The sequence below is a fragment of the Physeter macrocephalus genome, chromosome 2, assembly GCF_002837175.3.
Source record: "Physeter macrocephalus isolate SW-GA chromosome 2, ASM283717v5, whole genome shotgun sequence".
Taxonomy (NCBI): domain Eukaryota; kingdom Metazoa; phylum Chordata; class Mammalia; order Artiodactyla; family Physeteridae; genus Physeter; species Physeter macrocephalus.
The window spans coordinates 111,512,709-111,534,140 of record NC_041215.1 but is presented as its reverse complement, the minus strand read 5'-3'; the positions used below and the strand labels follow the sequence as shown (position 1 = coordinate 111,534,140).

Genomic DNA, 21,432 nt, shown 5'->3' with positions numbered 1-21,432 from the left:
CATGATGCCACAAACACCAATGCACCCATGGAGCAATTTAAGAAAAAGAACATTACCACTGACTTTGAAGTGCTTGTTCCCCTGACCCAATCCCATTCCCTTCCCTGCCCTCAATGAAACTACTGTTGTAAATTTTATATTTATCATTCTCCCCCTTTTCTTTAAGTTTACCATGTTTGTATCCCTAGTGTATTCATTTGTATATTTTTGAACTTTCTACAAATAATCACTGGCTATATCATATGTGACTTTCTTTTCTCCTCCACATTATATCCCTGAGATTCATACATGTTGAATGTAGGTATAATTCATTCATTTTTTACTTTTGTCTAACTTCATTGGTTACCTATTAATTCCTCACTCCACTAAGAGGTAACTGAGAAAATAACAGAAAGATGCTAGTTAAAACTTCAAGCACTTTGACATGGCCATATTTGGTATGATGCATGAGAAAATTATTTAGCCTACGAAAAACAACCAGAAACTGATGAACCTAGGATTCTAATTCAAACAGTTCCGGGTAAAGAAAAAGTAACATCCTCCACAACCAGACAGGGTAGCATATTTAGACATAGGAAAAAAAGATGAAATGTTCCTCAGGAAGGGAAAAAAAATCTAATTTCATTTGCAAATATTATGAACACAAATCTTATGAGCATCCTCCTTCTCAAAGAAGTCTACATTGGAAATCATTAATGGAAATGACTTCTGTTGTTTATTCAACGAGTATTATCAGGATCATATACACGCCATACACCGTTCCTGGTGCCAGGTGTAGAAGAGCAAACAAGAAAAAGTCTCTCCTCTTGTGGAGCTAACGTTCTAATTAGTCAACATTATCACTATCCATAAACATCTTCTGTGATCCTTCCTAAGGCAAGCTGAGAAAAAAGGAGAAAACGGTGTATTTTCAGGAAACAATTCAAAGAAGTTCAATGTTAACTTAAAGCACCCTTAGGTCACAAGACTATCAGTATTTATCAAATATAAATAAAATTACATGTAAGTGACAGTACCTTTGCCAGGCAAAATCATCCTCTAAAAATATGTTGCGGCTGGCTTTTCTACTCCCTACAGGTGTTCGGGGTTCACTCGGATCAAGTACAGACACAGAGGAAGCAGAATCTGAAAGAGCATTCAAGTCTTCACCAATGGAATTACTGTCTGTGGAATGAGCATAACTCAGGGCTATTTTTCTACAGTATGTACAGGCTCGGAGGTCCCCTAGGAGGAAAAAAAAAAAGAAAATTAAGTAAAAGATAACTAATATATTCTTACCAGAACATATTAAACCCTTGGGTTAATAGTTAATCTAATAACGGGAACCATCCTCAAGTAAAGACTACCAAAAAGGACATCTTTTAAAAATGAAGTAACTTCGTTAGCTCTGCTATATATTTTAAAAACCATCATTATGCAAAATCCATCCAGGTATCCAAATTACCTCAAATATTTATAACAAGAAAATATGACTCAAGGTACCAGAAAACTCTGCTAAAAGAATATTCCTCAAGGTTCTAAAAGTGAAGTAAGGGATCTATCAGAGACAGGAGGTTCAAGAAAAAAAATTTTTTTAATTGAGTACATAAACCAACACAAATAGAAATAACACTTTTTCCCTAAATAACAAGTAGGGAGGAAAATGTTATTTAGCTATGTATATGAAGCCATGAAGAGTGGCCTCCACAAGGGGGTACAGTTTTAAAAACAAACTAACAAAATTGGCTTACGAGCAATATGAAATATGGGGGGGAAGTATAAAGGAAATTCTTATAGTGAAAGTAAGGGTGGAAATGAAATATTCTTGGGAAGACAAACAATAAGGCTATTTAATAATTTTAAATGCATTTTTTTTCAGGATGCAGTCCTGCCCAAATGTAAGTTTTCATTTCTACCCTCTTTTTCTGTAACAATTTTTTGTGTGATTCTATAACAATTTAGTGTACTAAAAAAGGAGGTAAGATAATTAAACTTTATTAATAACATGTTACGTAACAATTCTACCTTCTTTTTACCATTAACATTAGAGAACTGAAGTGACATGAACAAAAGACTTCTGAAAGTCAACTGTACTGTGTTTTTACCATAATTACTACCAAGTACAATAAAGGGTCTTTTATTTTTCATTTTAAGACAACTAATACATAGTACTCAGCTTTATTAAATTATGCATGTATTTTAAGCAAATTTAAATATCACTTGTTGTGTTACTCATTTCTAACACCATGATTCAACAGATGAATCTAAAGAACGATATCTCCAATCAAGAGCCCCCCCAAAAAAACTGAATTCCAGTCCAGGATAAATGAGAGTGCTAGGACATACTACCACCGGCTGACCAAAGTAGAACTGTAGTAAGGAGATGAAATTACTTCCTGCAGAAAGGTCCTTAAGTTGCCATAACAAAGGCTTGGTTCTTACACTGTAAAAGAAATCACCCTTCATCGTTCAGCTATTAGAATGAAAATGATCAGATCAATAAAGGGAGCCAACCCAGACCAGAAAAGTTTTCATTTCCTGAAGAATCCTCACCAGCAAGAGCCTACTGAGCGCATGCCTAAATTAAAGGATGTGGGAAAAAGGTCGATGAGACACAGCCCTGCCATCAAAGAACTCAGTCCACTGGAGACAAGAGACACATATAATCAGAAAGTTGCATGGCAGATACAGAGATAGCACTGCTACACCACTATAACTTAACGTTCATTGATCTGTTTCTATGTGCCTAGGTATGCTAGGTATTTATTCGGGGCCTGGATATACAATTATGTCCAGAATTCATTGTCTCATCTGCAACGGTTAATTTTATGTGTCAACTTGGCAAGACTGATTATTTGGTCCAACAATAGTCTAGTCGTTACTGTGAAGTTTTTTTTTTTTTTAGATATGATTAACATTTACCATCTGTTGACTTTAACCAGATTACCCTCCATAATATGGATGGATCTCATCCAATCATTTGAAGGCCTTATGATCAAAGACTGAGGATTCTTAAAAAAAAAAAAAAAATTCTGGCTCAAGTCTTATTTATTTATTTATTTATTTTTGGCTGCGTTGGGTCTTCATTGCTGCACGCGGGCTTTCTCTAGTTGCGGCGAGCAGGGGCTACTTTTCGTTGCGGTGCACGGGCTTCTCATTGTGGTGGCTTCTCTTGTTGCGGAGCATGGGCTCTAGGCACGCGGGCTTCAGTAGTTGTGGCTCGCGGGCTCTAGAGCACAGGCTCAGTAGTTGTGGCGCACGGGCTTGGTTGCTCCATGGCATGTGGGACCTTCCCAGACCAGGGACCAAAACCATGTCCCCTGAATTGGCACGCAGATTCTTAACCACTGCACCACCAGGGAAGCCCTGTCTCGAGTCTTTAAGACAGAAATTCTGCCTGAGTTTCCAGCCTGCTGGCCTATCCTAAGAATTTCAGACTTGCCAGCTCCCTTAATCACTTGAGCCAATTCCTTAAAATAAATCTTTCTATATAAATGTGTGTGTGCTGGGGGGGAGGGGCATAAATACCCTATTAGTTCTGTTTCTCTAGAAACAGAGAATACAAATTTTGGTACCAAGAGAAGTTCTAGAGCAACAAAATCTTAAGGTTGAATTTTCTGAATTGTTTTTTGGGTTTCTGGAATTGGTTCTCTAATTAGATTTAAAGGCAATAAGGACTCTAATCCCAGTAGTAAAGAGAATGCTGATAGTCCACGGTGTGATGGGGCAACAGAGTCACGTAAAGTATCACCTATGGATACTCCTAATCAAATACTTATAAGAGGCAAAGACCTGATTGACCATGTACTGCACATCTTAGAACATTTTTGTCCAACTAATGAGTACGAGATTAGCTGCTCCTAATTGCACTGGACAAAAAGGGAAAAGAATGACATCAGGAATTCAGATTCCCAGCTCAAGAACTGTACAATGTACCTGAAAGTGTCTATGTCTTCCCTGAAAGAAACCATATATAGCTGCAGAGCTGAGATTGCTGAAAATCAAATCAAGAGTCTCATCATGCAAGTGACTGAACCACAACACACACTGAATCACTTAACCCTACAGTGTGTCTATTAAAGTTAGGGCATCGACTAGAAAGGAATGAGATCCTGAAAACTGGAAGGGGATATTTGGGGAAGCTGGGAACACTGAACTGCTAACTTCTACTTAGTCTTCTTTGCAAGTGGAAGTAGCCTTTCCACCCTGTCTGAGATTAATCCTGCTTTGCCTGAGAAATTCACAATGGCCTCCCATGAGTTAGCTGCCTTGCAAGACCCTGCTTATTCTCCTCACGGAGAATAGGTAGTGGGAGTGGGACCCACTTCCACTACCCTCTTTGCTTCTAGGCCTATAATAAGGCTCAGGTCCCCTGAAAGAAAGTTATAAAGCGTGACCCATGAGGAAGTATACTACACTCCAAAAGAACTACATGATTTTTCCAATTTAGACAAACAGAAACCCAGGGAATACGTGTGGGAATGGCTACCAAGGGTATAGAATAATACTGGAAAGAACGTAAAGTCAGATCAAACTGGATCTATTGATATGGACCCACTAAGCAGAGATTCTGGATTTAATGTTATAGCTCAAGGTGTTCAAAGGGGCTCTAACAGTCTGGTTAATTGGTTGGTTGGCTAAAACATGGACCAAAAGTGTCCTATACTAAATGAAGTTGAAATGCCAGAACCACCCTGGAATGCTATAAAGGAAGGGATCCAAAAGCTTAGGGAGACTGTTAAGAGCAGATTTACCAAGTAAGATCTGCTCACTTGCCCCAGGAGGATCCAGGGGACATACCTCTCACCATGACTATGAGAAAAAAAATTTGTGAGGGGAGCCCCAGCATCCCTGTAGAGCTTTGCAGTCACCCATTATAGTGGGAACTGCTGGTGCTGAACTGCGAAATCTAAATGCACTGGGGACTACTGGATCCCAGGATGGCAGGGGCAGAGTGGTGGCATTTAATCGCCAAAGACAAGGTAGGCATGTTACCAGAACAGACATCAGAGTCAAAGCTGTAAGCAGAATAGTGTAACATATACAGAGATCTATGACACATCTGATCATGGTGTTCCTAAAAGTAAATGGGCAGTCTTCTAAACTCTTACTGGATTTGTATAAGAAAAAGAGTTCTAGATCAAGTGAACAAAACTCAAACTTGAATCACAAAGAGTCATGACCCCTCAACCAATTCTCAGACTTAAGCCATTTACAGACCCAGAATTCCTTGAATGAAGGGAGGCTGGGTCACCTTGAGGAAGGACCCCACTACACTGCCAAAAAATGTATACTGTTTATCTTCCTAAAAGGCTTCCCCAAAGGACCTATAGCCTTTCACCAGAGTGACAGTGCATTGAGAAAAAGGTAATAGTCAAACTTTTAGGAGATGACTGGACTTTGGCACTGAATTAACACTAATTCCAAGAGGCTCAAAATGTTACTATGGTTTCAAGTCAGAGCAGGGGCTTACAGAGGTCAGGTGATCAACAGAGTTCCAACTTAGGTCCATCTTACAGTGGGTTCAGGGAGTCCCCGAACCCATTTGTGGTTATCCCTCAGTTCTAGAATATATAACTGGAATAGACACACTCAGCAAATGACAAAATCCCTACATTTGTTCCTGACCTGTGGAATGAGGGCTATTATGGTAGTTCTGGCCTCCAGAACTGTGAGACAACAAATTTCTGTTTGTCCTAAGCCACTCAGTTTGTGGTATTTTAAGAAAGCCCTAGGGAATCCATACATCAACCATATTAACAAGACAGGATTTTATCCTGAAGGTAATGAGAACTCTGAAAGGGTTTTACGCAAGGGAATTTGACATGATCAAATTAGCATTTAACAGGATACTGACTAGAGTATGAAAAATGAATTCGAGATAAGGAAAAACTAAAGGTAAAAAAATCTTTTAAAGGCTGCAGCCATAATCTGGATAAAAGATAACTGGGGTCTGAACTCTGAAGCAGTTTAGGTTAAATACAAAAATCTTTTCTTTTTTTAAAGTGAGTAAGGCCAAAAGGAAGATCTACATGACAATAAAAATAACATGAGAGAGATACTAAGAGTGTTCTCGGACTTCCCTGGTAGTTCAGCGGCTAAGACTCCGTGCTCCCAATGTTGGGGGCCTGGTTTCAATCCCTGGTCAGGGAACTAGATCCCACGTGCCGCAACTAAGAGTTCACATGCCGCAGCTAAAGATCCCGCATGCCACAACTAAAAGATTCCCGCATGCTGCAACTAAAGACCTGGCGCAGCCAAAGTAAATAAATAAATATATTTTTTAAATTATACAAACACACACACACACACACACACACACACACATATACACACACACATACATATACTTTAAAAAAAAAGAAGTGTTCTCTTTTTGGTAACTTCTGCCCACCATCCACTTCCACTCCCTAATCACTACACACACCGTTTGGTTTTTTTCTGCTTCAACAAATAATTTTAAATCTCTATATTACTAAAATTTAGGGAAGAATATGAGTAAGTGCAATTTGCTAAAGCACAGTGTCATATAACTCAAGGAATATCTGTATTTTGTAAAATAAACTCTCATAATAATATAAATTAGTGATCACTCCAACCAACTTGTCTAATAAACATTAATGGGGCTTCGCTGGTGGCACAGTGGTTAAGAATCCGCCTGCCAATGCAGGGGACACGGGTTCCAGCCCTGGTCCGGGAAGATCCCACATGCCGCGGAGCAACTAAGCCCGTGTGCCGCAACTACTGAGCCTGTGCTCTAGAGCCCGCGAGCCACAACTACTAAAGCCTGCGTGCCTAGAGCCCGTGCTCCACAACAAGAGAAGCCATGACAATGAGAAGTCGGCGCACCGCAACGAACAGTAGCCCCCACTCACTGCAACTAGAGAAAGCCCGCGTGCAGCAACGAAGACCCAACAAAGCCAAAAATAAATAAATAAATAAATAATTTTTTTAAAAATTTTTTTTAAAAAACAAAACAACATAAAAAACCATTAACGGTCCCATGGTTTTTTGGTAGCATCTATGATACCCTGTCTTTTACTCATGTTATTTATGAATATCTCCATCTACTTTATTATTTGACTATAAGGTCCTTAAAAGCAAAGCCATGTCTCCCTCATGTTTGTGCCCCCCATAACTCACACATGATGTCCAAAATTTAAAAATGACTTAACATGGGTCCTGTATTATAACTCTCTTATTATTATGACCTGTAAAAATTGTAAACTTGTCAATACACCTCATTTACCTGTATAACCCATAAATTTTCCAGGGATTTCTTGATTGCAGCAACGACTGCAGAAAATCTGCCCACACAGTCGGCAGTGGTGTCTGCGCCTAAAAGTGGTAAATTTCTCATTACAGTCATAGCACTCTTTACACTGGCTATCTGGCATCCAGTATTGCTTCAGGTCACTATCCTGTAACAATAAAAATGTGTGAAGGCTTCTTGAAACTATTGATCATTAAAATGCAATGGCAAATGCAATGCTAATCAAAATCCTAGAAAATTTCTTTTGCAGAAATTAACAAGCTATTTCTAAAATTCATATGGGAATGCAAAAGGTCAAAATGACCAAGACAATCCTGAAGCAGAATAAACTGAAGGACATATAATGTCAGTCATTAAGATTTATTCCAAAGCTACAGTAATTTTAGACAGAGTATTAGTGGAAGGAAAAAAACAGAGCTGTGGAAGAAAAAGGAGAGCCCTGGACATATATGGACTCACCCTCACACATATAAATGGATTTCTGACAAGATCTGTAATGCAGTCAGTGAAGGGTGGTCTTTAAAAAAAAAATGGTGCTGGGACTTCCCTGGTGGTCCAGTGGTTAAGACTCTGAGCTTCCGCTGCAGGGGGCACGGGTTCAATCCGTGGTCCAGGAACTAAGATCCCACATGCCGTGTGGCACAGCCAATAAATAAATAAATTTTTAAAATTTAAAAAATGGTATTGGGTCCATGGACATCCATGGGGAAAAAAATGAATCTTGATCCATATACTTCACACAAATAATAAAGCTTCTTAAAGAAACCATGGGAGAATATTTACTACCCCGGGCTAGAAAAACACTTCTTAAACAGAACACAAAAAGCACAATCCATAAAATGAAAAAAACTGATAAACTAAAATTAGGAACTTATGAGTAAAAAATATGGTGTCCACAGGTGAAGTTAGTATTAACTGAACTTTCTTTCAAGTGGCATTGTGCCATTTTTAGTGAGTACCACATGGTCCCCATGTAAGTGCTTAATAAGTAATCTTCTAAAGCCTCTAGACAGTACCTGGCTCTTCCCCTCCATGATTTCCTTGAGGCGTTTTAATACTGTGCTGAGGCTTCGGAGCTGAACAGCTGTACGAGGGTCATGACCTCCAAAGGCAGGTTCTGCCTTCCTTCTGGTATCTGAGTCAGATTTACAAAACAAAAAACAAAAAAAACTACCTTAATAGTCTCTAGTATCAATGCAAAGTACCTCTTATTTTTAGCATATATCAATACTTATGTTCTCCCAGCCAGTGATACAGACTGAGAGTTAAAACTAGTCTTTATAAGGGTAAGAGGCTGTTGAAAGTGTTTCTTATTACCATGTGAAACACTGCTTCACAAGCAAATGAGGGCTACCTGAGACAAACACTGTCGGAGACCACTGAAGATTTTAAGGCCTGGATGGGAGCACCACTTATCATGGCCCAAAATTCATTAATGATTTCTTGGGCCCTTCGGTCCTGCTAGAAATACCTGCGAGAAATTTAACAGAAGGAAAAGCAATCCCTGTGTGATATCCTAGCCCAGTCTCTACAGTCAAACAGGTCAGCGACAGGGTTGAACAGTTCATTTCAGTCTGCAGACCACAAACCCAAAGGCTCGTGGAGTAGATCATCAGAAAGGAATTTAATAGCCAACCCCACAGAGTCTGACAGACTTCAGAACATCCAGGATGGTAATTTATCCACAAACCTCCCTTCAACAATGTCCAAGCAGACTTCTCTTCCCCAAAGAATTGCTAGAACCCCAACGCTACCCTTCCCTGCCACCTCCCTACTCCTACAGTTCCAAACTAGATGGGATCACTTGCTCTTCAAACAACAATACTGAAGCCAGTTCTGTCAATAATAAAACACGCCCACGTTCCAGCTTTGTGTCCACCAAAGCTGTCATGTATCATTTCCTTATTTTAGAGCAAGATTACAACGGAAGTTTCTACCTATTCCTGGCTCCAGCAGTTATTAAACCTAAGGATGAAGTAGAGGTGGCTTGACAAAAAGGATGAACATCCTTATTAGCTTAAACTCATTACCCTAATAACCTATGGTAAAGCAAGATGGAAAATGGCCCTCTCTAAATCCTTCCCAAACTCACTTGTTTGCTAGATTAGATTTAGGTGTTCTTTGTTTTGGTTGAGTGGGAAAGAAAAGATTACAAAAAAATGTGAAGTTGGCATCTAAATCTAAATTGATGAACAACTTTCCAAGATATTAATTACGGAAATAATTATCTAAACAGCACCTATGTTAGAAAACTTTGAAAACTTTATCTTTCTATAAATAATATCTTAATTTCAGCAGATACCTCAGATGTGTTATTACTAGAATAAAAATGTATGTGTATTAGATTGACCAAATTGTTCTTGAGTCTATGTGATAAACCAACTCTCCATGATTTACGAATTGAAAAAGGAGACAGATGAAGCTGTTAGAACAGTAAGGCTGTGCTCCCACGCACAGGCAACAATTAATTGTGAAGCCCCTTGCATTTAGCCACCTAGGAGTATGAGAAAGTAAAAACAGCATCATCCACAGAAAAAGCAGAAGCAAGACTGTTCCTGGAACCAACAGATGATGGTTTCATCATGGATGAAGATGAAAGAAACATGAGAGAAAATCTGGTCTAGCACTCTGCCCTCAAGCAAATCATGTTAGTTGCTTCTCTTGTAAAATGAATATTAGAAAATTAAATAACTTCCCAAGGTCACAGTGCTAGTAGATTGTGGAATCACAGCCTTTTAGTAGGAAAGGATTGGTAAAACAGTCCCAAGGCTTGTGAAACTCAAATGCCTCTAGCAGCTAAGGCAGAATCAAAGAATCAAGTGGACTTGATAAAAGACAGCAAGGAATGGTGGGGATTGCAGCAAACCAGACATTACAAGCTCCACCTAGTGATATTTAAATTCAAGTTTATCAAAACACCAAGGCAAGGCTTCGTAGGCTGTTCAGTTTGTAACCCCTAAATGATTAGATTCTAGTCCAACTCCTCAATTTTATAAACAAAAATATCCTATGCTTGACTCAGTATAGGATTTAGTCAAAAGAGCTCCCTTAACAAAAACAGGAGTGTTGCCATGGGCCAGGTTCAAGAGCTAAGGAGAGTTTAAGGTTAAAAGTGGGGATGAAAAAAAAAAAAAAAAAGTGGGGATGGTCTCTTCCTTCCCTCCATTTGGAGTAAAGAGCTCATTTCTCTCTCTCCCCGTTCCTACCTTCTGATTCTTCCTTCCAAACAGCTGATATGACCCAGGCTGAGTCACTTTGCCCTGGGAAACCTACACAGGTGATACAGCCAGCTCCGCTCCAGTCCTTAGAGTGAAACTCTTCTTCTGCTTGGTTTCTCCTTCTCCTCTGACCCACCAGAAGAAGGTTCTGAGCCAAGTCTCAACTAGCAATAAAATATCCTTCTGCCAACAACCATTACCTGTGCCTGCCTACTTTTCACTCGAAGACCTCATGGGGAAGACTGGCCAGATAAGGCAGGATCTGACATTCACGGACACCTGATTTCCAATGCTACATCCCTTTCCCTCTCTTACGCCACCTCTCATTGCCTTTCTCCTGTCACCTTGAGTTGGGCAACCACTGCACTGAGTTTAATAATCTAACAGAAATAAAACATAAAACAACTCACTTTATCTAGTCTGTGGATTCAGGCTGATCCCAGTCTGTACTCAACAGAACAGCATGAAAATGAACGACATGACCACGTAGCAGACCAGGATGGAGAACAAACAGGCAAGAGGAGCTCAGCTTATCCAGCCACACTGACAGTTTGCACCCCGACAAGGACAGAAGGCCAAGAGCAAGTGGCAGCCCACTAATGGAATTGAGAGACTTCTGCAGCCAGAGGCATGCACATCACATTACACTGGCCACCCCAAGAATAGATGCAGCAGTCAGTCACAAAGTTGAAACTAACCTGTGTTCTCCTGGGGGTGTCGCAAACTGTCCTCTGCTGAAACCCAAGCAAGTAATTAATCAAAAAACAGTCAAAGAAAGCTCTGCCTTGCCTAAAGTTTAATGAAACGTTTAAGAACTCTTGTTTAGGTATCAACAGTTATCCAGGTAATAATTTCATTAATTCTCAAGAGTACCTGACTATTCCAAATAGCAAAAAAGTTAAGTCAATAAACAACCTGCAAAACGCAATGACTGTGGGAAAAGTCTAATACACAGAGAGAAATGAAATGAGAACACTGTCATACCTAACACTGAAGATCGCCGCTGGAGCTCCTCATTAAGCTGTTTTTTATAAGGTGTAGGTGATCTCACAGATTGTGTCCTTGAAGGGAGCTGAGGGCTGGTCCAACTTCCACTCAGAGACTGTTGCTCTCCCTGACCCCCTTCTCCTCTCTCTGCAGCAAACAAAAGCTTGGAATTATTGGAAAAACTAAGACTCAGAGCTCAGCAAAGAGAAGGAAATAGATTAGAATTTTTTAGGAAAGAATGTGTACTTGTATTACATGCCTAAGTAAAAATTAGGTTTTTCTTAAAGAAAAAAAGAGAGAAATTCAAAGAAGGTGGCAAAATTACATCCTTGGTATATGTGACCTTCAGTTTGTTTCACTTTTTTTTTTTTTTTTTAATATTTATTTATTTGGCTGAGCCGGGTCTTAGTTGCAGCATGTGGGATCTAGTTCCCTGACCAGGAATCGAACCTGGGCAGTTCCCTGACCAGGAATCGAACCTGGGCAGTTCCCTGACCAGGAATCGAACCTGGGCCCCCTGCACTGGGATCACGGAGTGTTAACCACTGGACCACCAGGGAAGTCCCTGTTTACTTTTCATTAGAAATTTCTTGAGCATATTTAAGGAAACAGAATGCAAGCTCCATAAGAAGGCAGTGATTTTTTTGTTGTTCTGCTTTATTTATGGGATAGATCCCTTGTACTATTAAAATAGTGCCCAGTGGATAGTAGGTACTCAATAAACATATGCTAAATAAAAAGACTACTGTCATTTAATGGCTAAATGTAACGTATCCTAGACAGGATCCTGGAACAGAAAAAGGACATTAGGTAGAAACTGAAGAAATATGAATAAAATACTTACTTCAGTTACTAATAATGTATCAATAATAGTTCATTAATTGTAACAAACATACTCTACCAATGTAAGATGTTAATAACACAGGAAACTGGGTGTAAGGGTATATGAAAACTTCCTGTATTATTTTCCTAATTTTTCCATAAATCTAAAACTATTCTAAAAAATGATTGTTGCAGTTTCTTTAAAAAAAAGAAAAGATTATTGTCTTCAAAATGGACTAACAGGTTTTACAGAGCTTTAAACATGACTGCTAATAAAAGTCAGTTAATGCTATTAAAATTTCTACTGAGTTAATTAAACTATTAACCCCCAAATCCGTTACAACTAGAGGGATTACTTTCTAACACATTTCAAACAATACAGCCAAATATAAAGCAAAAGATGTAGGCCATGTATTTTTTTTTTAATTCTTCTAACAAGTAAAAAATATATTACTTAAAAAGAGCTCATTTTAAAAATATCTTTTCATTTGGTGTCATTAAATGTATACCTTAACAGGTCAACAACAAGCCTGCTGACAGCTTTCAATTTTTGAAAAATATGAACCCTTCCTCCCATGTGCTGGTCCTTTAGTTTCACTGCTTAATTAAAATCTTTTGCTTATTAACCCCTAAAAGAGAAAAGTCCATTCTATGAACTTAAGAAAACTGAAATATATTAAGAAAGGAAAAAAAAAAGAATGCTAACTTCTCTTTAAAAAGAGACCTCCTTTTAACACTTAGTTTTCAATTCTGATCTTCAGTTGCCAATAATTAGTAAGATTAAAGTGAAAATTCTAGCTTTCTCTTCTTATGCAGTTAACCCCAGTGACCTATGATTATAAAGCTACCTCCTTGTTAATATTTCACTTTCCTGCAAAGACACAGCATGAAAGTTGAACAAGAGAATTTCAGAGAATCAAGATGGTAGGGTCTCTGATCTTTTTTTTTTTTTTGCGGTACGTGGGCCTCTCACTGTTGTGGCCTCTCCCGTTGCGGAGCACAGGCTCCGGACGCGCAGGCTCAGCGGCCATGGCTCACGGGCCCAGCCGCTCCGCGGCATGTGGGATCTTCCCGGACCGGGGCACGAACCCGTGTCCCCTGCATCGGTAGGCAGACTCTCAACCACTGTGCCACCAGGAAAGCCCAGGGTCTCTGATCTTTAAGAATAAGTCTTACCTTTGTTAAATCGAAAGAGATTTACAAAAGAACTATACGCTGATTTAAAAGGAGGTTCGTCCTGATCAGGAGTCAAAGGTTTAAAGTGTGTGAGATGAGAAGGACTAGTAGGAGATGGAGGCAAATCATTAGCGGAGTCCAATGTAGGGGAAGTCTTATCATCTGTGGCCATTTCATGAGTCTAATAAACAAAAGAAATAAGCAAAAGTTAAGTTCCTCAGGAAGCCGGAAGGTTGATTCCAAACAGCATCCAAATATCTAGAAATCTGACTTCAAAAATTCAGACCTGAAAAAAACCAACGAGTAAATAAATCTAGTTCAGCATACACTCCAAATTAAGACTTGAAAACACTGAAGTCTAGATCATAAGGAAGAGTCTCAATTATCTAAAACTAGGAATATATAGTCAATCTCATTTTCAAAATTACTATTCAAATACAGAAAAATACTAAAATTATTAAAAATTTGAAGGTAAGGCATAAATGTGAGCAGGCAAAAAGGAAAAAAAGAGGATTTTCACATGATTTATACAGTTTTCAAGATTTTTTTTGAAAAAATAGCTTTTTAAAGGGGAAAACTGGTTTTACACAAGCATACAAATTCCTCAAAGTTTTATTTTACTTATTTCAATGTTTTCTTTCCAAAAAATATAAAAAATGAATATTTCCAAGAACAGGAAATGAAAGTCATCCCTTAATGACATTTCTATATAGCCTCAAAAGTTACCTCAAACTATGCCTCATCACCTATAAGAACTATCCAAATCAACAAGCTGATTGATCCCCATTATATGTCCTCCTAGGCACAGGATCCTGGTTTTTCTCCTTTTAAGCCTAAATTCATATAGGCATTAAAATGAAGATCTTAAAGGGCTTTTTTTTTAAATAACCAAAAATTATACTTCAACCAAAGCTGTAAAGCTAACCACATCACCAGATGCAGGTAACAGAAAAGCACTGATGTCTATTTTCTGCCATATTGATTAATACTTCAAAGAGAAGACCATGAATTATGCATAACTCATTAAAATACTATAGCTTGTAATCTAATTTATATTTACGAGGAGGACACTACACTCTTACAAAATGCTTTTCACTTTCAAAATCCTATCTACCATCTCATTTCATTGTTATAAAAGCCTAAAAGATACAAAGCTGGGCTTATTACTGCACTTAACCTCTGAAGCAACCAATGTACACTGAACCTAAAACAACTTTCTCGAGGGTCACATAGCTAGTCAGTAGTAGAGCTGTAACGAGATGCCAAGTTTTACCCCAGAATTACTCTTTATTTTTTCCTGAGAGCAACATTTTATTTAATTATTTCTTCTTTTAATTAAAGAGATATTTCGAGTTTGCATTGGTTTTGGAGGCAGACACTCTTGGTTTCAAATTCTGACTCTGAAATAGCTGAGTAAATTTGGGTAAGAGCCCTGTGAGATATGTATTACCATCTTCATTTTACGTAGTGGAAACTGAGGCTTAGTGTGATTAAGTGGGACAGTATATGTGAAGCACTTTTAGCAGAGTGCTTGCCCATAAAAGGCACAGAATTAGTCTTTAGAGCAAAATTATCTTGTAGCTAGCTCTTCCCAGACTTTCAATTCTGGTCTACTTGAATTCTAACTACTCAGGACACTGACAGATTAAAACTCTAATTGATTATTAATTAAACAAAGCAAAAATAAAACCACTGATGAGGAGAATTTTGGCAACAAATGTTTATTGGAATGGAGGGAGGGGGAAGGAGAAGAGGAAGGGGCAGAAGAAGAAGAGGAGGAAGAGGGGGAGGAGGAAGGGCAGAAGAGGAAGAAGGAAAGAGGGAAAGGACACGTCCTTCTGAAGTGTCTTGACAACCCATATTCCAGCATAAAGGATTGGGAAATGAGCTGGTGATTGATCAAAAAGAGAAAAAAAAAAAAAAAAAAAAAAAGAGGGTCCTGGAGAGAAAGAATAATGTGATAGCAGTAACAACCTGAAGGCCTCAGAGAACATCCTATATTCTACTTTGATGCAAGTAACATGAGAAGGAGAGTTAGCAACCTTCCTAAAGAGTCTTAGCATCACACCTAAGGGTCACCCATGTAGAAACTTTTATTAGGTTTTGAAGATGTGAGGATAAAAATTACCAAGAAAACACTCACCAGTGTAGTTTCTAAAACAATGCAATCACACAGAGTTAATATTAATAATTACATCATAATACCAGGACCCTGAAAAAACTACCTTACAATTCTTATTCTGTGGTAGCTTAATAACTGTCTGTGATATAAACTAGGATTCTTTCCTATCTGAGAGGTAATTAGAAGCATTCACTTACTCATTCAAAGACCTCTCATATATCACCAGCACTTTGCCTCTTCTCACTTGAATGCGACTAGTATATGCAGACCCACTCAGCACTATCAAAAGGCTTGTCAGGAACTGAAATTTAGAAAATAAGCCTGCTCTACCAGCCAAACCAAAATTTTAGCAAACAGAAAAATGCAAGTATCAGTTCAGTCATTTCTAAGTACAGTGTTTTTTTTTTAATACTCAAAATATAGCAGGACAGCTAAATACTAGAAATGTTAGTTTCCATCTACAAAGATTTTTTTTGATCAATTTTTGATCGACGTACCAACAGATGGAAGTTTTCTAAAGGAAAACCATATGATCCATATTACTCTTCCCAGAAAGAAGTAAAAGAGAGAACACAGGAAAGTAGTCTTGCTCTGCAAAACAAACTTAATCTGCCCTTCTTTGTCACAAACTCGAATCTAACCGAAAGAAACTAAGAAACTTTTTTGTAAGAATTCTGATAGTCGGAGTGCCAAAAAACAAGATTCAAATAAATCAGAAATAAGACACCACAATATACCAAGAGACCACCTCTACTGTCAATATCGGAGTAGTTTTACAAAAGGATGCACTGAATCAGTACAGAATAATATAATAAATACACTCACCAGATAAACTGGAATAACCTGACTAATACAGAATTCCAGCATTTCTCATATTTCTTGAATGCCTTAACAGTGACTTCTACATAGAACGTAAGACCCCTAATTCCTAAAAATATTCCACTCTCATCCTTTTGCTGGGAACGTTCTAAACAAGGGGGAAATACTAACTGGGAAATCAAGTCTTCTCCTCAAGAGACTTTGAAACATAGGTACAAATGGAACAGCCTCAAAGACGAGAGGCAAGCATTTAAGGAGATATATACATATTTGAAACCCCACTACCGGTACCGTTTTTGTAAATGAGGAACTTTCTTGTCCAGTCTACGCATACACCTCTGAAACACAGGCTCAGAGCTTATCCATCAGAGGGAGAAGGAACTGGACTATGCATCTCCGAAGTAAGTTCAAGTACACGGGACAACAGAGGAGCAAGAGAACTTCAAATGCTTCCAAGGAAACCTCTTCCAGAACAGCCCCACCCGGCTTCCTTCCCCACTCGCCAGACAAGGGGCAGCCGGGGAATCAAGGGAGCCGCCTGAATGCAGGCACAGGTTCTCTGCCCTTCCTTGCCCAGCCTCGGCCGCAGCCCGGCCGCAGCCGCGGTTGCAAAGCCCCAGCTCTCGCCTTCACTTCAGACTTCCCCTCCGCTCCGGCCCCAAAGGTTCCTAAACCCGCCTTCTTCCCCACTCTCAGGCCCAGCCGGCCGCGCGCCAGCCCCCTCCCTTACCTGCGCCTCCCGCCGCGGCCCCGCCGGCCACCCTCCACCCCAGCCCCCGCTTCACCGGGTCCAAGCGCAGGAAGGCAGCCTCAGAGCCCAGTGCCGCGGTTCTCAGGGAGCCGGCGGTTGCGGCAGGAAGCAAAGCTGCTTACATGGTTGCTGCGGCTTCTCTCGTCCGCCCCCCACCCCGGCTCCGCCCTCTGTTCCTCCTCCCCTCCAATCCATAACTCTCCCGGGCGCCGGCTCCGCCCTCCCTGCTCCGCCCGCACGACGTTCGGATCAGACGCTCAGGCAGAAGGAGTCCAGCCCAGATAGAGTCGTGCTCAACACCTTGACCGAGATTAGGCCGCCTCAGCCTTCCTAGAGGAAGCCACGGCGACTGCGCGCATGAGCGTCAAGTGTGCCGGGTCACCTGATGGGTGCTGGCTGGACTGCGGTTACCGTATGTGTCCGATGATATGGGCACTTATAATGTGTTACCGCGCTCATTGTTCTTACGGACTGACATTCACTTGCGTAACACTTGTGCCTAAAGCGAATATTGTTATCAGACCTGGGTGACTCCACCAATAACTAGCCAAGTGACCTTAAATTACCAATTTCTTTAGGCTCCAGCCCTCTTATCTGTAAAACGGAGCTAATGATAGTACCCTTCACAGATAGTTTTTTGAAGATTAAGTAAAACAATGTACGTAAATGTTTGTAGACATTTGGCACAATGTCTAATCCGAAATAAGTGATGTTAGCGCTATAGCTATTTTTTTCACTCAAGTTTTGTGTTGCAAAGACTGGCGCAAATAAAGTTACCAAGCCCCTTATTGCTCAGCCTGGCTAGCATTATCCATCATTTTGTCCTGCTAGAGTGTTTTGCCATTAGCTGAAGGGAACATACCAAAACCTGCTGACAGGATTGTGGGACTTGACAGGGGCAGTCAGAAAGGAAGTGAAACCCAAAGTGAGGTGCTGTTTTAATTAAATTCTGCAGACCCATTTCCCCCAAGAGTTTTGGCAAGTTCCCACCCATTTCTCCTTGAGCTGGGTTTTTCAGCCACTGGAGAGTAGCATCGAAGCCTGAAGGCTGATAGCAGTATCAATGCCAGTCACCACCCTTAGCTGAGCCCCTCAGCAATCTTCCTAGGAGTCAGCAATCAACTTCCTCTTCCATTCCTCACTACTGCTATTCCGCACCAACACCACCTTGACTATCATTCTCAGCAAGAGAATCTCATCTACCTGAGTGAAATAGCCGAGGTATTGGGTGCGATCCCTAACTACCTAACCACCCCAATCACATTTACCTGCCTTCACATCCACCCTGGCCAGACTCCTGCCCTCATTTCTGGGAGAAAACAGCCTCATCTCCTGCTCAATCCTCCCAGCTCTCAATCCAGTCTCTCCCTCTCTCCCCTGGGAGTGTCACCAAGTCCAAGCTCCAGCTGCTGGCAGCGCGACAGGCCAATAAATCGAGGGACGAGGTGTTGGGGCAAGCGACTTTATTCAGAAAGCCAGCAAACCAAGAAGATGGTGAACTCGTGCCCCCAAAGAACCATCTTGCCTGAGTTAGAATTCAGGCTTCTTTTATACTAAGAAGGGAGGGAGTGGGCTTCCCTGGTGGCGCAGTGGTTGAGAATCCGCCTGCCGATGCAGGGGATACGGGTTCGTGCCCCGGTCCGGGAAGATCCCACATGCCGCGAAGCGGCTGGGCCCGTGAGCCATGGCCGCTGAGCCTGCGCGTCCGGAGCCTGTGCTCCGCAACGGGAGAGGCCACAACAGTGAGAGGCCCGCGTACCACAAAAAATAAAAATAAAAAGGGAAGGAGTGAAGTCAAACGTTTCCTGGTTCCAGTCAGCCTCCACAAGAGATGTGTTAATTTCTTCCTCCCCTGCAGTCATCCACAGGTCCGCCTGGTCAGGATGTTTCCTGTGAGCTAAACAAAGGTATTTTAGCTTAATGCTCATTACCTGGGAGGCAGGATTCCCAGAGATGGGCCATTATGTATAATTTAAGCTTACAGGCAACAATTTCTGTAGTGATTAACTCATAATAGAGTACAAAGTGTCTTCCCTATTACAGAAGTTTGTGCCGTCTCTTCAACCTCTCTTTTTCCAATGACTCCTTCCTCCTTAACCCGTGAACGTGCTCAAGTCTATGCCTTCCAGAAACAAAAACAAAGACAAGCAAAAAAATTCCCCCCTCTTGTAGTTAGCCTGGTGACGTTAATATTTCATAAACATACAATAAAGTATAAATTAGACCAAGGGATCATATGAACAGAATAGATAGCTCAGTAAAGATGGCCCACTGTACAGCAAAGTGATTCAGTTATACAGGCGTATACATTCTTTTTTATACTCTTTTCTAATCTGTTTTATCACAGGATATTGAATATAGTTCCCTGAGATACACAGTAGGACCTGGCTGTTTATCCATTCTATACATGGTAGTTTGCATGTGCTAACCCGAAATTCCCAATCCATTCCAACCCCACCTGCTCTCCCCCTTGGCAACCACAGGTCTGTTCTCTATGTCTGTGAGTCTGGAAGACTGGTGTTCTAAATGAATCCTCACATGGCATCCAGTGGAAAAGCCAAGCTAAATTCAACAGAACCAGAATGTAAGCAGTGAGTTTCATATTCAAATTGCAAGCAGTCATTTAATTTCAGCCAAACATCGTTTGTTACATTTAATTAATGTTGACAATGGTAATATATTTTTTATAGTTTTGCTTCTAGTCATTTTGTCTATAAGTTTGTTATTTTATAGTTGTATGAGAACTATCAGCATAAGTAGCATATATCTGTATATATTAATATAAGTCACTGCTCGGGATCTACAAAAAAACTTTTCAGTTGAAAACTACTTCCTACATTACTGCCTTAGGAAACGCTGTTTTAGATTTTTAGAGAGGTAACGCTGTTACCTTTCCTCCCACATTGGCTTAGAGCCAAATTTGTAGCCCCCTTTTGGCACTGTTTAGGATTTGATGGAATAGATTTTGTGATTAAACTCACCTTGGTTCTGTACAATTTCCTGTATTTATTCTGTCTTTGCCTCACCTATATTCAATGTCCTTTGTCGTGCTAGACTGTACGTATCTTGAAGGTTGCCCTAAATCCTTTCTGGAACAAGAATGAATATAAATAATTTTAGTAGTGGACAAGGGGTAATAACGTGAGCCTAATATAGAGTAAATTTACAATCTCAGGTGATTTGGAGTCTCAAATTAGAGATGAAAATACAAGGCCATATACCTCTATAATCAGTTCTATAGGAATAAATGGAAATGACCGCTACTTTCAGTTAATCCATCTCAATAATCAACAAGCGCGAGGCTGTGTATGCTTTCCTTCTTCCTTTTCTCTTGGGAAAAATACCAGTGCCCTCTAGTGACCAAAATGCACCTCGCATAGTACCCTTCATAAGAGTAATAATAATAACCCGGTATTAGAGATAATTTTAAAAAATAAATTTGGGGGCATTGAATCCTGGACCAAGCATGCGATTATCCTACAAATCACGATCTAAAATACTCCTCCCCCGCCTTCCATGTTTTCAAGAGTAAGAAATACACAAAAAATAATCCCCTGCAGAGGACAGAATTTTTTTTTAATCCACTGTTCTCTAAGACTTCCGATCTTTATTTGAACTTCTCTGGAACCCAGATAATAATCTCATTATCCTTATCTTCTAATGCAAATGACGACTGCGTTTACTTATAGTACGCAGTGGTAATTGAAATTATAGATACAGAAGCTCTAAAGACTTAGTCATCGGCGGTGGCGGAAAAGTACTGTAGCATGCCTGCTTGTGCAAATGTTCAACCCTTTGCATTCCAGCTGCGCGAGGCCCCCAAAGCGACGTCACGCTTGCCCAGGGCACTTTTCCTTCTGCCCAAGCACATTCCAGTCTACCGCACAGCCGGGGCGCGCAGGAAAGGGGATCGGTCCGAGCCGCGCCGTCCCCGGTTTGCCATTATTGCAGACGTGGAAACTCACTCCGCCTGGCCCTAGGTTGTTATAAAGCCCGGGGGGCCCCTTCGCGGCGGAGGATTCAGAAGACCAGCCCAGGCGTGCCCTGCTCCCCAGCCTGCAGGTGGCAATCTCGTCCTTCCGCCGTGGAGGAGTGGCGGCCGACCCCAAAGGCGCTGCAAGCCCTTTCCCACCTCGAGCGCTTGGACTTCGCCGCTGAATTCGACCTAGCCTTCCGGGCCCCGCCCATGGCCCCGCCCATCTCAGCGGGTCAGCGCGCGGCGATTGGCGGCGGGGCAGGGGCGGAGCTCCGGTAGGTGGACTGAGGGGGCCGGGCCTGGGTCGGG

General features: G+C 40.7%; 1 protein-coding gene and 1 long non-coding RNA gene across 3 annotated transcripts in view; both read right to left on the bottom strand.

Annotated features, from left to right (window-relative positions):
- The window catches only part of PIKFYVE (phosphoinositide kinase, FYVE-type zinc finger containing), a 77,264-nt gene extending 60,249 nt beyond the window's left edge, over nt 1-17,015 (bottom strand). Inside the window, exons 1-7 of the mRNA XM_007117705.4 lie at nt 16,403-17,015; nt 13,456-13,636; nt 11,455-11,604; nt 11,169-11,204; nt 8,269-8,387; nt 7,229-7,400; nt 1,017-1,224 (exon numbers count right to left, since the gene is read on the bottom strand). Of these exons, the coding sequence (XP_007117767.2) occupies nt 1,017-1,224; nt 7,229-7,400; nt 8,269-8,387; nt 11,169-11,204; nt 11,455-11,604; nt 13,456-13,636; nt 16,403-16,444 (908 nt within the window). The 5' untranslated portion in view covers nt 16,445-17,015. The remainder of the gene's footprint in view (nt 1-1,016; nt 1,225-7,228; nt 7,401-8,268; nt 8,388-11,168; nt 11,205-11,454; nt 11,605-13,455; nt 13,637-16,402) is intronic.
- Nucleotides 17,016-18,655: 1,640 nt separating this feature from the next.
- Nucleotides 18,656-21,393, bottom strand: LOC114484536 (uncharacterized). Of its 2 annotated transcripts, XR_003677579.2 has the most exons (4): nt 21,113-21,393; nt 20,129-20,236; nt 19,130-19,269; nt 18,656-19,044 (listed from the first exon to the last, which is right to left on the bottom strand). It is a non-coding gene; the product is annotated as an uncharacterized lncRNA (long non-coding RNA). The 2 variants fall into 2 exon arrangements; XR_003677580.2 differs by lacking the exon at nt 19,130-19,269.
- Between the last annotated feature and the right edge of the window lie 39 nt (nt 21,394-21,432).